The sequence below is a fragment of the Calonectris borealis genome, chromosome 10 (assembly GCF_964195595.1).
Source record: "Calonectris borealis chromosome 10, bCalBor7.hap1.2, whole genome shotgun sequence".
In the NCBI taxonomy this organism is placed as follows: domain Eukaryota; kingdom Metazoa; phylum Chordata; class Aves; order Procellariiformes; family Procellariidae; genus Calonectris; species Calonectris borealis.
The window spans coordinates 11744592-11759086 of NC_134321.1; the positions used below are offsets into that span (position 1 = coordinate 11744592).

The 14495-nt window shown below is 43.0% G+C and overlaps 1 protein-coding gene across 9 annotated transcripts in view; it reads right to left on the bottom strand.

The window, feature by feature from the left end:
• The window catches only part of SLC6A6 (solute carrier family 6 member 6), a 58732-nt gene that overhangs the window by 16925 nt on the left and 27312 nt on the right, over positions 1-14495 (bottom strand). For all 9 annotated transcript variants that reach the window (XM_075158850.1, XM_075158855.1, XM_075158852.1 and 6 more), the window contains 5 exons: positions 14015-14249; positions 8256-8388; positions 4716-4850; positions 2689-2792; positions 2451-2575 (listed from right to left, as the gene is read on the bottom strand). In XM_075158850.1, coding sequence (XP_075014951.1) covers positions 2451-2575; positions 2689-2792; positions 4716-4850; positions 8256-8388; positions 14015-14249 — 732 coding nt within the window. The remainder of the gene's footprint in view (positions 1-2450; positions 2576-2688; positions 2793-4715; positions 4851-8255; positions 8389-14014; positions 14250-14495) is intronic.

The window sequence follows — 14495 nt, forward strand, 5'->3', positions numbered from 1 at the left end:
TAGAAGTCTCCTTTCACCAGGAAGTCAAAGGGGTCTAATGTAACTGTCGTGTAAGTCTAAGCCAGTGAAGGCTGGCAGCAGCGACCAGTGCTTTCAGCGGGAGCCACCCCTCGCTGACGAGGGTGTCCCAGGAACATTGCACCAAGGCTGAATTTGGCACAGGTGAAAAATGTGGCCATGAGATTCTGCTGTCAACAAATTTGTTCCCCTGGCTTGCAGGAGGGCAAACAAGGAAACAAATGGTGTCACGCATAGGGCAGGAGGGATTTAACTCACTGGGCAGAGATGGGGGGGAGCAGGAGGTCTTGGCCCTGTGGACAACGTCCTCTCCCTGGTGCTACAGCCAAGCGGCAGTGCCTCTGCTCACCTTTTTCCTGACCCAGAGGAGCGGTTCTGACCTTGCATCACAAGGAACCAAAAAAGGCAAGGCCAAAAAAAGAGGCTCAAGCGCCTGCTGAATGTCTCTGTGCTGAGAAGTCAGCAGCAGGGCAGCAGTGGCAGCGAGAGCCCCCCGCCATGGCCCCGCGCGGGTCCTGGGACGTTCATCCCAGGGGGACCAAGCAGTCTCCAGTGGCTCTTGCGCTTGATTTCTGCCGAGAAAGGCAGTAGAAAGGTTTGGTTCCCAAACCATGGGAAGTGGTTTGGATCATTTTGGATAATTTTGGTAATGTTTACTGTCATGTAAAAATGTCCCTTAGGATTTAGCCGAAGACCAGCCAGTGATGATGGGCAACCCACTGAACAGTAAGGCAGCTGCAATCTCTGGCTGTTAGCGACTGGGGCTGAATTTAAGTAAAGTAGAAAACCTGAAGGAATCAACAACAAAATATGCAAGAAACCGAAAACCAAGTTTGGAAGCTAATCAGTGCCCTTGTTGCCCCTATAATAAGCAATAAAATCCCTCCTTTAAAAAAATGCTTTTTGAGCTGTTGATGAAAAAATGCTATGTAAACACTAAGTCTGTTAGTTCGTTTGTATTTAAACATTACTTAACAACCCAGTGTTACTATAAAATTGTTTAATTCTAAAAATGTCAAGCAACAGGAATATAACTGCCTGTTTATCAGAGATTTAATAATAAAAATTAGAATAAATATTGACCAGATAAAAATCTAATGTGGAAATACTTAAAAATGCTACTCTTGGAATTGATCCACCTACATATTAAAAAAAACGGGGCTATTTATGATTCATTCAATAGGATTATTCCCTTGCTTCCTGTTTTCAAACAAAGCAATCAACCTCCAATCAAAATAAGCATTATGGCCAAGACCATTAACTAATTGCACTTGCAAGAGTTATGCCAATTGCAGCCACCCAAGAATCCCGCGGTGCCACCAATGTCATCAGTTTTTCATTAGCCCTTGTGAAGTGAGATACTTTTCTTAAAGACTTAACTCCCAGAGCTATGTGTTTAGAAGATATGTTGACTTTTTAATAGCATTTTTGCAGAGGAAAGCTTTCAAATACTATGCCGGTGAATTAAAATTGCCCAAAAAAATCAGAAAGAAATGCCAAAAGTGCACTCAGGTGACATTGTTATTACCTGAATCTGATTAGCTTTAAGCCTCATGGCTGTCAAGGCCTGACTCATTATTTTTGGATGGTAATTCCCATCTAATCTGTCTGTTCTACATGAAAACACATGGTTACACCTGCCCTCATGGACAAGACATGCAGAGAGGAAAAAATGTCATCTGTTTTGTCTGAGATACATTCACACGCTATGAGGATTTAGCTTTCTTCAGCTGCAAGTGCGTAGCTGAATGTTAATGGGAAGAACAGTTCTGAAATAAGGGGGGAACCTAAGTGTACATCCAGTTTCAAAATGGACTTCTCACAGTTCTGTCAACCTCACCCTGAAGCTACAGAGGACAAATGCAGGACTGCAACAACTAGAGTTCCTGTGGATGAAATGGTGCACAGCACCCAGGAGATGGAGTTCTCCAACTTCTCTTGCCTTTCAGTGAGACTTGGGAATATATGTGTGTATGTCCCTTCAAAAGGCCAAGGTAATATTCCCACCGCAGTGCTCCACCGCGAGCAAGCAAAGCTAAGCTATGAAAAATACATAAACACTGGCTATTTGCATTTGAATGAAAATAAAGGTAGTCTGAAAAGAAGGATGGAATAAATTCTCGAATCAATGACATTCTGGACTCTGGATAAAGATGTCGTTATCTTAACTCTAATCTCAACTCAAATGGATTAGCATACTCTAGGAAATGTGTTCGCTGCCCTGTTAATCAAGACAGAGTAAACAATACAACCCCGGCTAACCCTCACTGCTCTAGATGAAAGCCCAAATCAACAATGTGCTTATTTTTCTGGAGATTATGGGAAATCTTGTTCTGTTTTTATTGCTTAGATGTTAGCTGATTGAGTCTGCAGAACTTTGCTCACACGCTAGGCGGCAGTGCCCACCACCACTGCCACCAATACCATCGTACCTGACTCTGCCACATCAGCAATGTTCACCCCTTGCTCTTGTGCCATGAAGCCCAGGACGGAAAAAATTGCGAAGCCAGACACAAAACTGGTACCACTGTTCAGGCATCCCAGCAGCAAACAGTCCCTAAGTCACACATATGTCATGGAGCAAGTTAATTAAAAAAAAATTAACCCATTGTCCCTACTTTATTTACATCATTTAGCTAAAACACTAAACCCCCTTGGATGGAAACTTGCCTATAGCAGTTGTATTTGTACTTGTTGTAGCTCCCCAGGGAAGTCATTGCTCCTAAGCAGATTGCATATGAGAAGAAGATTTGTGTCCCTGCATCTATCCAGACCTAAAGGGAAAGACGGAAAGACTGTTATTACTGGCATCGTTGCACTGCAACACTCAATGCAAACACACAGTTCAAACTATGCAAAATCAACAAAATAATTGCTTCCACTGAGGGTGACAGCTAAAGGATCAGGGAGGGAGGGAAAGCGAACATCACATTTGCAAGTTTGGCTTTTACAGGGAAAAGAAAATCGTTAGCGTCAGAGCCTACAAGAACATCATCTCTTCAACAGTTCCTGTATCCCCTCCCCAGAGATGCTCAGTATTTCTAGTTTCTTAGTCATTCAGCTGATCCTTCCTGTTGGCGCAACAATAAATGTGTTTCAGCGTAATAGGAAATGCAGAAGTATTTATAACATTGCTCATTTTTGTTGTAACTCATTTCAGTTAGAATCAGCCGACAGAGTCACTAAACTGAGGATGTGAAAAGCTTGAGAAACAGGTTTGTGTATTCGGTTTGTTTATTTTTCTAGCTCTCGGTTGGTTTTGTATCTGTTCAAATGCAAGATAAAAAGCCATAGGAGTGGGGGGAAAACAAGCAAAATATAATGCACTTTATAAGATATGTATCTGATCTCGGTCTCATGATTCTTTCTTCTGATTACATTAAAAAAACATATACAGAGTGAAATAACAGCACACTATCAACTTCCCAGTTAATAAATATATGGCAAGCTATCAAAATGCATCCATTGAATCCCATCTGTTCACTTCTTTCTGCTAATGCAAGTCTGCTAACGCCAGTAGAAACCACCAAGGAGTCTGAGCAAGTGAGAATTACGACTGTAGACCATTACCTCCTCCCTCCCACCATCGCTTTCCAGCACCTTGCTGACTGGTGTCTTCTTGGAGATGCTGCTTTTGCTAGACCGTGGGAGGGGGCCTGCCAGCTCGCATGAATCTCTTCTACATTATTGGTTGATGCTCTGGGCTTAGGGCTAATAGTAGATCATAAAAATGATAGAGTCCCATAAAAGAAGATTCACTCATAAAATATAATGTCTCCTGTGAAGAGGGTGTCTTGTATAAAGAGGGCAAGAATAGAGAATGAACCAAATTTCCACAATGTTTCTTTCAATTACACTTTTCCTACTTCAGTTATTTAGCTATCATTGGAGTTTTATTTTAACCAAATATTCAATAGAAGGAAATAGCAAAGGCAGACGTTATTCCCTCTCACTGTGACCATTTTGTTATTTTCAAAGATCACTTGTTTTCTTTTTTCTTGGGGGTATTGCATTTTTTTTGCATTTCTCACATGATCACTGTTGGCTGAAACGATGCTGGTCTGCTCAAGTGTCACATATTTGCACTCTGTGAGCACAGACAGGAATCTTTATCTAATCACAGCCTATACAGAAAGAGTAAGCCTAGCCCTACTAGCCAGGGCTTAGCGAACGGTAGTCCCTGTGCCTCAGAAGGCATTTTTCTCCACCTTTGCATGGGTTTTCATTCTTCTATTATTTCATTCACCTCTTTCCCAACCTCCTCCTATTGAGCAGTGGGAGCTTAGTGACACTGGTACTCACAGTTGTCGCTTGTTGTTCCATCTCTGAAGCTCATGTGTCTCTCCTTTGAAACTAAAGACTATCCTCATTAAAAAAATGCATCTCCCTTACCTTACCAACAAGAAAGCTGAGATTGTATAACGGGACAGAGTCTACAGCCTCAGAGTCCTTTGACACAAAAAAAATACACACGCATACACACACATACATACACATGGAAAGATGGATTAACACATGTAACAGTGACCTTCTCAAGCAGATCTCTGGAAAATATAACCCAGCATTAATGTTCATGCTATATTTGGACCTCTAAAAACCATGGAAAAAAAATCTATTGCCATTGCATCACCACCATCACCCTCCACCATCCCCCTTTGCATAGGAAATTGTCCCGCTCCCCACCCCTGGTTCTGTACCTGTGGGTCAGCTAACCGTGAGATATCAGGATAAAGGTAAAACTTGATGCCTTCTGCAGCTCCAGGCAGGGTCACACCACGGATGAGCAGAACAAGGAGCATGATGAATGGGAATGTGGCAGTGATGTACACTACCTGGCAATAAAAAAAAAAAAAAAAAAAAAGGTATGTTTAGTCTGTGGCAGTCAATGCTACACCTCCAGAATCACGAGAAATCTAACGACGGGAATTCAAAGCCCCCTCATACCTAAAAAGAACCTGACCTCAGTTTCTGTGTCTATTTTTAGTTTAATGGTCTTTACCACCTATTGTGTTAGGCCTGGAGGCAATGCAGGTTCATTAATCCCTCCAGAGCCCCCCAGACAGTGGTCACGTCACTCAGGCAGAGAACACGCAAGATTTTATACAACTTACGACTTTTATTAGAAATTCTGCCTTTGCCCTGTTTGTCCTCCTCACATGACAACTGCACCTTCGCCAGGGAAGCTGAACAGATTCCCTTGCCAAGGGCGCCTAAAGCATTACCTCATTCTTTATTTGAACTTAAAAACTGCAAATTGTTTTGCAAGCTCTGCTGCTACCTCTAACTTCGCTGTGCAGCCTTACTACTGCTCCTACAGGCAATTTCGTGAGGCACTTCTTTCAGAGGTGAAGATACTTTGGTCCGTGCTCCAGTGTCTCCCTTCCCATCGTCTTGAATGCATGAAGCCCTTCAGGTTGGCATCAGCCTCAGCAGTGCTAATTTCCAGTCCCGTAACTTCATTCTTGTCCTTGCTGCCTATTCAGCAACATCATTATTGGAAACTAAGGCTCTATTCAACAAGTTTTGAGAATATGTCTTCATTATCTTTAACCTCTATTCCCAGTCTCTTTGAATAAGAGCCTACTTCTCTTCTTGTTATCTTCTCGTTCATATGATGAAAGAGCCCTTTGCTTTAACCTCCAGCACGAGGGTTAATTGAACTTGGATTTGGACAGTTCTATCTTTAGACTCACACTTTTTGACCTCTAACATTTTGTTTTCTTTGCTCATCAGTGCTTTCTCTCATTTTTTATATAACCGCTGTGTTACCTTTGCTCATCAGTGGTTTCTCTCATTTTTTATATAACTGCTGTGTTACAGTCAAGAATCACTACTATTCAAGAAAGGGCATTTTTCATGGAGTCAGATGATCCCCCCAGGTAATTACAGTTTGCTACCATGAGTTAAAATGTATTTTTGTTTTCCAGAATTTGTTTAACTACAACAAAGCTCCCGGGATGCACCATTTTTCTTCTTAAGTGTGTCCTCTGAGAATAATGAGCAGAACTCAAAGCCTGCATTGCCATAATAATTCATGGAGCGAGACTGATTCCATAAAATGAAAGGAAACCTTTTCATATATGTCCTTTTTAATTCTCTCCTTGAATTTGCTGTATATTTTCCACTGACAATATATATTACACATTAGCCTGGCTTCACAAAACTTGAAGGATAAAAGGGGGGGTTTCTGTGCTTTCGAATTTTTTTTTAATATAAGCCAGGCCTATAAAAAATCAAAGTTCTCTTACAAGAAACTGGACTTGCAGGAACTAAGCAAACAACACTCACAAAGCGGCCTTTGCGTTGCAGGTAAGGATTCTCTTGTAACGCTGGAGGAATTTTTAAGATCAAGCACATTATCCAAAGCATAAGCACAACTATTATTTTTCCTCATGATTTCATGTTTATTTGTCCAATACGCTACTACGAGATTTAAAAACTATGTCTTTTTTTTTTCCCCTCTCTCCAAAGAGCCATTAACACACTGGAAAGCAGGGAAGTGCTATAAACAACCATCTACTAAAGTAAACTAGACTTCTCAAATAATTCAAGTCCTCCATCAGAGTTTACAGTTTACTTTTGTTTGACCCCAAAGTTAATGGAGTCAACCGGAGACTTTCCAATGGTTTTCCTGGGCTTTGGCTCCACACCCACACGAGCTCAGACGCTGCGGAGAGGCGGCAGCGAACTCCTACCAACCGCCTTGTCTTAGAAATGAGACTGTTTTGTTGGATTTCCAGAAAGCACAATTTTTTTGATAACTGATTTTAACAGACCTGTTTTCAACCTGTTACTTTCACAGGGGCTTGAAATAGTGGCACAGGGAGCCTGGAAAAACCTCTCAGAGCTAACCGAGCAGACACCAGGCTCGCCAAAGGTACTACAGAAATGTGCACTTCCACTCGGCTACTGTGGGAGATTTATTGCGTTCACCTTTACTATAAAACTTACACAATCACCTCACTGGGTCACATCAATCAGAGGGAACAGAAAAGCAAACATTTTTGTTAACGTATGCTTTAGAGGTGTGGAAGCTGTTCTTAGGGGCAAAGCTGGCAGGAATCCAGGGTAAGGCACCAGCATGATTTTAATGAAGCTCCATGATAAATATCACAGAAAGCAAGACAGAAACAACAGTAAAGCAAGTAGTTTAGTCAACAGTGGTACTAATGAGGTCTGGTCTCCTACAGAGTTTTGTCTCCTGGTTGACTCTGCAGTGTGTAACAAGGTAAAACTGCTAAATGATGCTGTGTCTGTGGCTGAGGCATTTGCAATTGCTCACTCCTCCTGACTTCTCTGGGGGCCAATAAAAGGTGGGTTCACATCGTGGCCTTTCTCCCAGGTGGGACACTAGCGGGGTTGCTCCCTTCCACCTAGTTGACAAGAAACGTGGGAACTTAATATCTTGGGAACTCTGTTAGATTTATCCGAAATGCTGCCCCAACCAACAGGTTTGAAAGCTAAAAGCCACACATATGCAATGGCTTCAAAAGCCTTTTCTCATGAAACTAAGTTTAAAACCACAACTGTATGCAAGGGGTGATAATATCATGCTTCACGTTGTTAAGTGATTGACCAAGATTTGCTGTAATTTGTTTCTTGCACTAGGATGAGGTTCAGAAATGATTTAACCGTTATCCTTTAGAGAAAAACATGATTCTAAAGAGCACACAATGAGACTAAAACCACAAACTATCCAGGATCTCTGTTAAGGAGAATGCTTCCAAACGAGTACCTAAGTTTAGTCTCCTATGTCTGCACAGAGCTCTTCTGTAAGTGAGCGGCATTTCAAAAATGCTATGCATCCAGCAGTTTCCACTGACTTAAAACATCCCTACCACAGCTATGTTAACATCCACCCCGCTGCACTGAGAGTGAACTTGGCTGGTGTGAGAGCACGGACAGGGAGCGCAGAGCACCACACATCGCAAGCCTAAGACCTTCCATGCTCATGACATGCATCAGTGGGACGCTCGTCCTCAGAGAGGCAAAATGGTACTGGAACCGTGCTTTTATCTGCATCTTGATGCCATTCCAGTAACGGTTACTTGACCCACAGGCATTTTGGGCACTGGCAATAACTTTCCGAAGTGAGCTGAATCCGAGTCCCTCTTTTATTCAGTGAAAAAAATACGTATTTTTCAAGGAAATGGTGAATATCTTTAAGAACAGCATTACTTAGTATTCCTAACATCTGCTAACTGCAATGATTATAAAAAGGGTAAAAGAGCACTTACTTTCCCAGTGGATTTGACTCCTTTCCAAATGCAGAAGAAACATATCACCCAGACGAGGAGAAGACACAGTGCTAGATCCCACTTGATGATACCAATATCTTCAATTCCTGATGACAAGCTCAGCACATTCCGCCTGAGTATTTGAAAGGAAACAAAACAAGAGAGAGATGTAGGAGCTCAGTTGATGCAGGGTCTGGTTGTGATGTCTGAGAGTATATGATGGTGTGTAGGACAGCAGATGCATGGGCAGATCCCTCCCCTTTGAACGCTGCTTGCTAAGTCAGCATGGCTTATGTGAGCAAAGCTGAGCTTTGCAGCCCTACATCTTCCCTAGGTCTGTGGGACTCTTTTGTTCAATATACTGCGCAGCATTTCATTTTAAGCTCTTTTCAGCAGCCCAGGATAAGATAAGAAAGTATGCTCAAAGCACTGCGGCTTTCACATTTGCTCCCTTGAAGATGCAAGACCAGCTCACCCTGGCATTGCCACGAACCCCGGCTTTGAAGCCACGTGGCAGGATTGTGCCACAATGTCTCCATCATGGACGCTGGCAACTGCCCTGCATCCATGTGTTTCTCCTCCTTTTCAGTTCATCAGCAAAACTGCCGCAGGAGGAAAGGGAAAAAGCAATGCAGGAAACCATCACGCCGTGCGGCTTTGCAGGATGAAGGCTGGAGCCATTATCTGTTCCCCCCCACGGCCCCCGCACACAAACCCTGCCCGGAGGCGCCGCTGTCCGCCCTCAGCACTGCCGCCACCAGGGTCTTGTTTAGCTAACTCCAGATATTTGGTAAACTTTATTCTGTCACTTAGGTTAATAAATAAAAAGAGATTCCTATCATAAGCTGGGTCTTAAGGGAGCAACATCTGACCATCAAAATACTCTCTTCCTGAGGGGAAAAATTAATTAAGGCTTCTCTCTTTTGGCAGTTGCCATGGGTCATTGTTAAATACTGATTTTAAGCTTTTTTTTTTACTTTCGTGCAACATACACTGTCCTCACATATTGGACGGACCTTGTCATACCTGGTACTTACTTCACTGGTCAAATATGTATGAAAGAACAAACCGTTTCTTACTGTTCACTTAGCTAAAACTCCTCTGCAAACGGACCTACTAAACTCTGAAGAGTTTCTGCAAGGCCTTTTTAAGTCAAGGACAATTTTGACCTCAATCACAACAGAAACGCCTTGCCCCGAGACTAGAGAAACTACCTTGCTATCTAACAAATCGTTAAGTAAATTTTACTTTCAGATGACTACAAAAATCAGCCCCTTTCCTCCACCTAAGTTGTGGAGAGCAGAGACCGCAGCAGCCTGGGGTGCCGAGCAGGGTCAGGCCCACAAGTGAGGCGTGCGCAGCTTTGCCTGTGGATCCAATACAAGAGAAACCACTGTGGTTTGTTTTTCCCCTGAATTAATTAAACTTTTTTTTTCTTTTTTTTTCGCTACTACCAAGGAAATAATAGCAAATGAAGTCACCGATGGAAAATTTGCAATTAGTTTTTGGAAAAAAACCCTGGATTGACCAGTTTAATAGGACTCAAACCCTCATCCATCTGTTTTTGTGTCTCCGTTTGCCAAATTCACTCGGATTACCTGTGTGAATGTGTTTTCACACCAAATGCTTTATTCTCCCTGAAACATGTGTGTATTTTGTTATGGAAAAGGACTAATGGCACCAGACAGGGTAAGTCTGCCCTAATCAGCACAGCTATTCAGCAGTTACGAGAAACCCCTCGGTAATGAATATTTGGCATAAAGTTGCAGTCCTGGTTCACCTGAGTCTAAAGAAACCAGGGAAAAACCTGCTGTGCATATACAAAAGAAGAAAATACATTTATAAGACGACAAACTTCCGCTGCAACCTTCTGTGGCTTTTTAAAAAATAAATGGCAAGTTTCCAATCTAAGGGGCAGTTCATTTTAAAACGGCAACCTATAGAGCTAGCTCTCAGGAAGCCATGAATAATTAACTGTAAACACGTTTTGGAGTAGGGAGCTCTATTAATGCACTCAGCTAAGACTTCTTTGCTTTTTATTAGGGAACTAAAAGCAAATGGTCATCTCACCTACAGTTTGCCCCAGCAACCCTTTCAAGCTTTCCTGGAGGGCACCCCAGTGGGTTGCTGAGAGCCAGGTATGTTACTGTCCTATGGTGAGGCAGCAAGCACAGCAAGTGATGTGCTGGCTCGCTCTGTCCTCAGTTATCTCATCTCCCGAAGACTGACCACCTCAAGGAATCCACTCAGAACTACCAGGGGAGCCTCAGCATTAAAATTATTTCATGAATTCTAACCCAACACATTTTTGCAGCAGAAGCACTCAACATGGATTTGCGATACCCTGAAAATTCAAGTTCAGGAAGGAGCACGAGCCGGGCTATGCTGATAGCTCTTCAATTTTGTTACACAACCCACTGCTGCTCAGATTCAGCCAAGCCCACTCAACTAACTTTATGCCATTTATGCGTGAAGTTGTTACTAATTCTAATTTATAGTCTTGATGCTGTCACTCATATAAATGGGACAACAGGCTGTGGCCGAGTTTGTTGTTGAACCTTGCTCATACACTAGTATGTTCTAGTGACGTGCAATATGGGAATATAATAGGAGCTGTAACTGGCTCTAGAACATAAACAAAATTAAAATGAGGAGAGTTATGCAATCCTTGAAGGATATTCCAGCTCATTAATCAACCGAATGCAGACAAGACCTTTGGTACCAGGAAAGGCTAGGCACCCTTTCATGTTGGACAAGAATAACTAACACTGAAGCAGTTGTACCAGAAGACTATTAGAAGAAAAATATGAAACAATTTTTAAAACTCTCAAGTTTGCCCCCAAAGGCAGAGACAGCTGCTTTAGATTTTGTTTAGTTTTTGTGTTGCTCCCTTCGGGATTACGTGCCATTAGCATGTGATGGTCTTTCTTGGGATTTGGATGAATAAAGTCTGCTGATTACCAAATATTTATAAACACTTGGCCAGCACCAGACAATCAGAGGTTTTGTTCAACCATAATTGCCCCATAACACTTATCCCTTATGTATTAATACGTGTGTAAGCCTTTAAGGTTTTGGACTTTAAAATAAAATCTTCAGAAATAAGACCTGAAGCATGTGATACCAAGAGGTAAGTCTTCTCATACAAAGCCAGATTTCCTTAACCCCCTTTTATTGCTGCTCAAGCAAGCATGTGATTTGCACAGAACATTAATTCAAATGAACTGAAATGTCAGGCTGTACTATACATCCAGCCCGGCTGAGAAGGACACGTGTTATTCAATGCGAAGAGGTTAATGCATCAATGTGGTCAATTATATCTAGGCAGCGTTAGTTTTACAAAGCAGTACTGATGAGGACACTACATAAATGTCCCACAATAAAAATGGCATTGGGTTTCAGAAACCAAATACTCACAAACCCCTGAATTAAATCAGAATTAATTGTGCCACAAAGCAGATGGATGTCTTCAGTTAAAGACTATTTATTGACCTGTCTTTTCGATGCGGGTAGCTGGCTGCCTGGCAGCTGGCATTGTCTATGATGGCAAAGTACCTGAAAGTTCTTGAAATTATTTTTAATTTCAGAACTATAAAGGATAGTAGCACATCTGGGGAAAAACTGGGGATACTAAATGCTTGCACCATGTAAAAGCTACGTTACTTTAATTACAAGTGTTGCATGATCTCTGTCCTTACTTTAAGACACCAACAGTTGTTTATGCAGAGGGAACAGCTATTTTTAATACTCTGTAAGTGCCATGAGTCCCGAAGGCAGCTTGGTCTGTTAAGGGTAGTTTTGCTCATGATGAAACAGTGAGCTACGGACAGTATGTCTGCATTATAGGATTATGGAGCCAAACTCCTCCCTAGCACGACTCCAGGGAAGAGTTCAGTTCACAATGTTTAAAACTGTTATTTGAGGACACAAGTTAAAGTGGCTGCAACGTGCAAAGAGAGCCGCCTCCACAAGCGCTGATCGCCGAGCAACCTTTGCTCTGGCTGTGCTACAGGAACAGTGAGGGGAAGACGGAGGGAAGGGGAAAGCGCTGTGAGGATCAAGGATTCGTCCTCCAGCCTCGGGCACCTCCAGCCTGACTACATCTGTTAGGCTGTGTCTACAGGAGGATTTGGTTCAGCCTGAGTTTTGAGGACAGAAACTTGGTTTCTTTTAGAGGAAACTTAACTAACAGCTCCACTTCTAATGTGTGAGACAACCCAGCCCGTAAATCTGCGCGTTACAGGAGCAGAAGCTTCTGGAGCAGGACAACGCCGTGGCCACATCAGGAGGCTGCTAAGCTCACGCCTGCCCCCAGGTACAAGAGGACCTGTGAGCAAAATTACTGCACAAAATTGAAGATGAAGACAGTGCTTTTGAAGTCCTAGGAGATAAACTCTATTTCAGGGGCAGCACTGTGCACCCGTGCCAAGTCAGCCACTCATTTGGGATTCAAGGCCCTCAGTCCCAAAGTCATTGTAGGAGAGTCCAAAGGAGTGAGAGTTGCTTCCTGTTCTACTGCAACTTGCCTCTAAGTTCCCCCAAAATATCCAAAGGTACCACTTAACAAACCTTTTCCAGCTCCCTCCATATTTACAAGGGAGGAAGTCACCTGGGAAAGTACCTGTCGCCTAACATGGAAATGCAGTGCTCATGGCACGGTGAAAATGACTGCCCTTACAGCCTGCACCCCTTTGTATTTTGGCTCTTGTGTTACAAATTTTAGCACAGTTCATGAGAGTATTTTTTTCTAAACAGTTCATAAGAGTATTTTTTTCTAACGCATGCCAAATATCTTCGACATGAACATCATTCCTGCTGGGGCTATTGGCTGACACTTCCTTTTAAAAATAGAGAAGTAGGTACAAGTTGATCAGGGACCAAACTGGACTTTAAACATGCTGAAAATGCCAAGCTGGGTCAGAAACTAATTCTACTCTTAATTGACCATCTGAGCAAGCCAAGAAAAAAAAATTTCTTCCTAAGCTATTTGTGGATCCTTTGGATTTAAGTTTCCCTACAGGTGTCTTCCTCTGCTGCTATGTTTTGACGCCTATATAAACACACGGAGATTTGAGGTCATGCCCGTTCAGGAATCAGGTTATGCAATATAATTTAAAACTTGAAAAATAAGAGAGAAATGGGAATACGAAGCTTAGGTCTGATGAAATCCAGGCATCTGGCAAAACAGTCTCCTCAGAGACTGCAGAGAAAAATGATGTAACAAAGATGAGAAACCTACAGTACAGGACAACGTTCAGCACCTCTGGCAGTTTTACTGGTGAGGTCAATGCCTTGCTTCATTGTCAGACTGATAAGAGATGTGTTATAGCCTCACAAAGTGTACTGCAAATGCTAACAGCTGGGGAAGAGGGAAAGGCAACCACAATGGGGGTGATTTGTCATTGTTTCCACTGTAAATCCATGCTATCAGGGCATCTGAAGTGACTTGTTTCTGTTCTTGTGCTGCATTTAGAAAATCCCAACCAAGAAGGAAATAAGTTTTCTTCCAAATCAGAAATTACACAGGGTTTTTAGGGCTCCCTGTACGCTCTAAGATGAACGCAGTTACACATCTAATGCCTTCCTGCACTGCTCCCACACTGACCAGTCTGCCTCAGGATGGGCGAGAACCGGTAGCAAACACTGGTCAAACGACTGACATCCAGAGCAATCTTCTTTTCCTATCTTCCCCATGGGGCTTCCATAAAATCTCATGCCACCGAAACACCCCAAAGGCACCACGAAGAGCGGGTACTTACTCCCAAAACTCTGTGACAGGAGAGGTGAAGTTAGTGGCATTCAGTGATATCCAGAGCGTTTTGTTCTTCCTGAGAGTGTCTTCCACGCAGGTTGGCGTGTTCCACTTCTGGTGGCAGTGCGCCCATGGCAGGACGCTCTGAAACGACTGGAACAGGTAGTAGAGTCCCCAGGCCAGGATCACGATGTAGTACACGTTCAGAAGGGACACAATCACTATGGAAGCATAACCAATTCCTGGCGAGAGGGGGAGAGAAAAGAAATAGGTGCAGACGTGACAGCCGCTTCATGCTAGGGCACCTTGTGATCTCGTGGAGCTGATGCTATTCCCGCTGTGTTGCGGGCTTGTATCCCGCTCTACCACACCGCTGTTGGAAGCTCAGCTCAACTTGATCACACATAAGCACAGACCTGCCACCATCTCTGGCTAGCATGGGCACTCAGGGTTGAGTTTCCGGCTGTGGTTTGCTGACATCGGAGGGG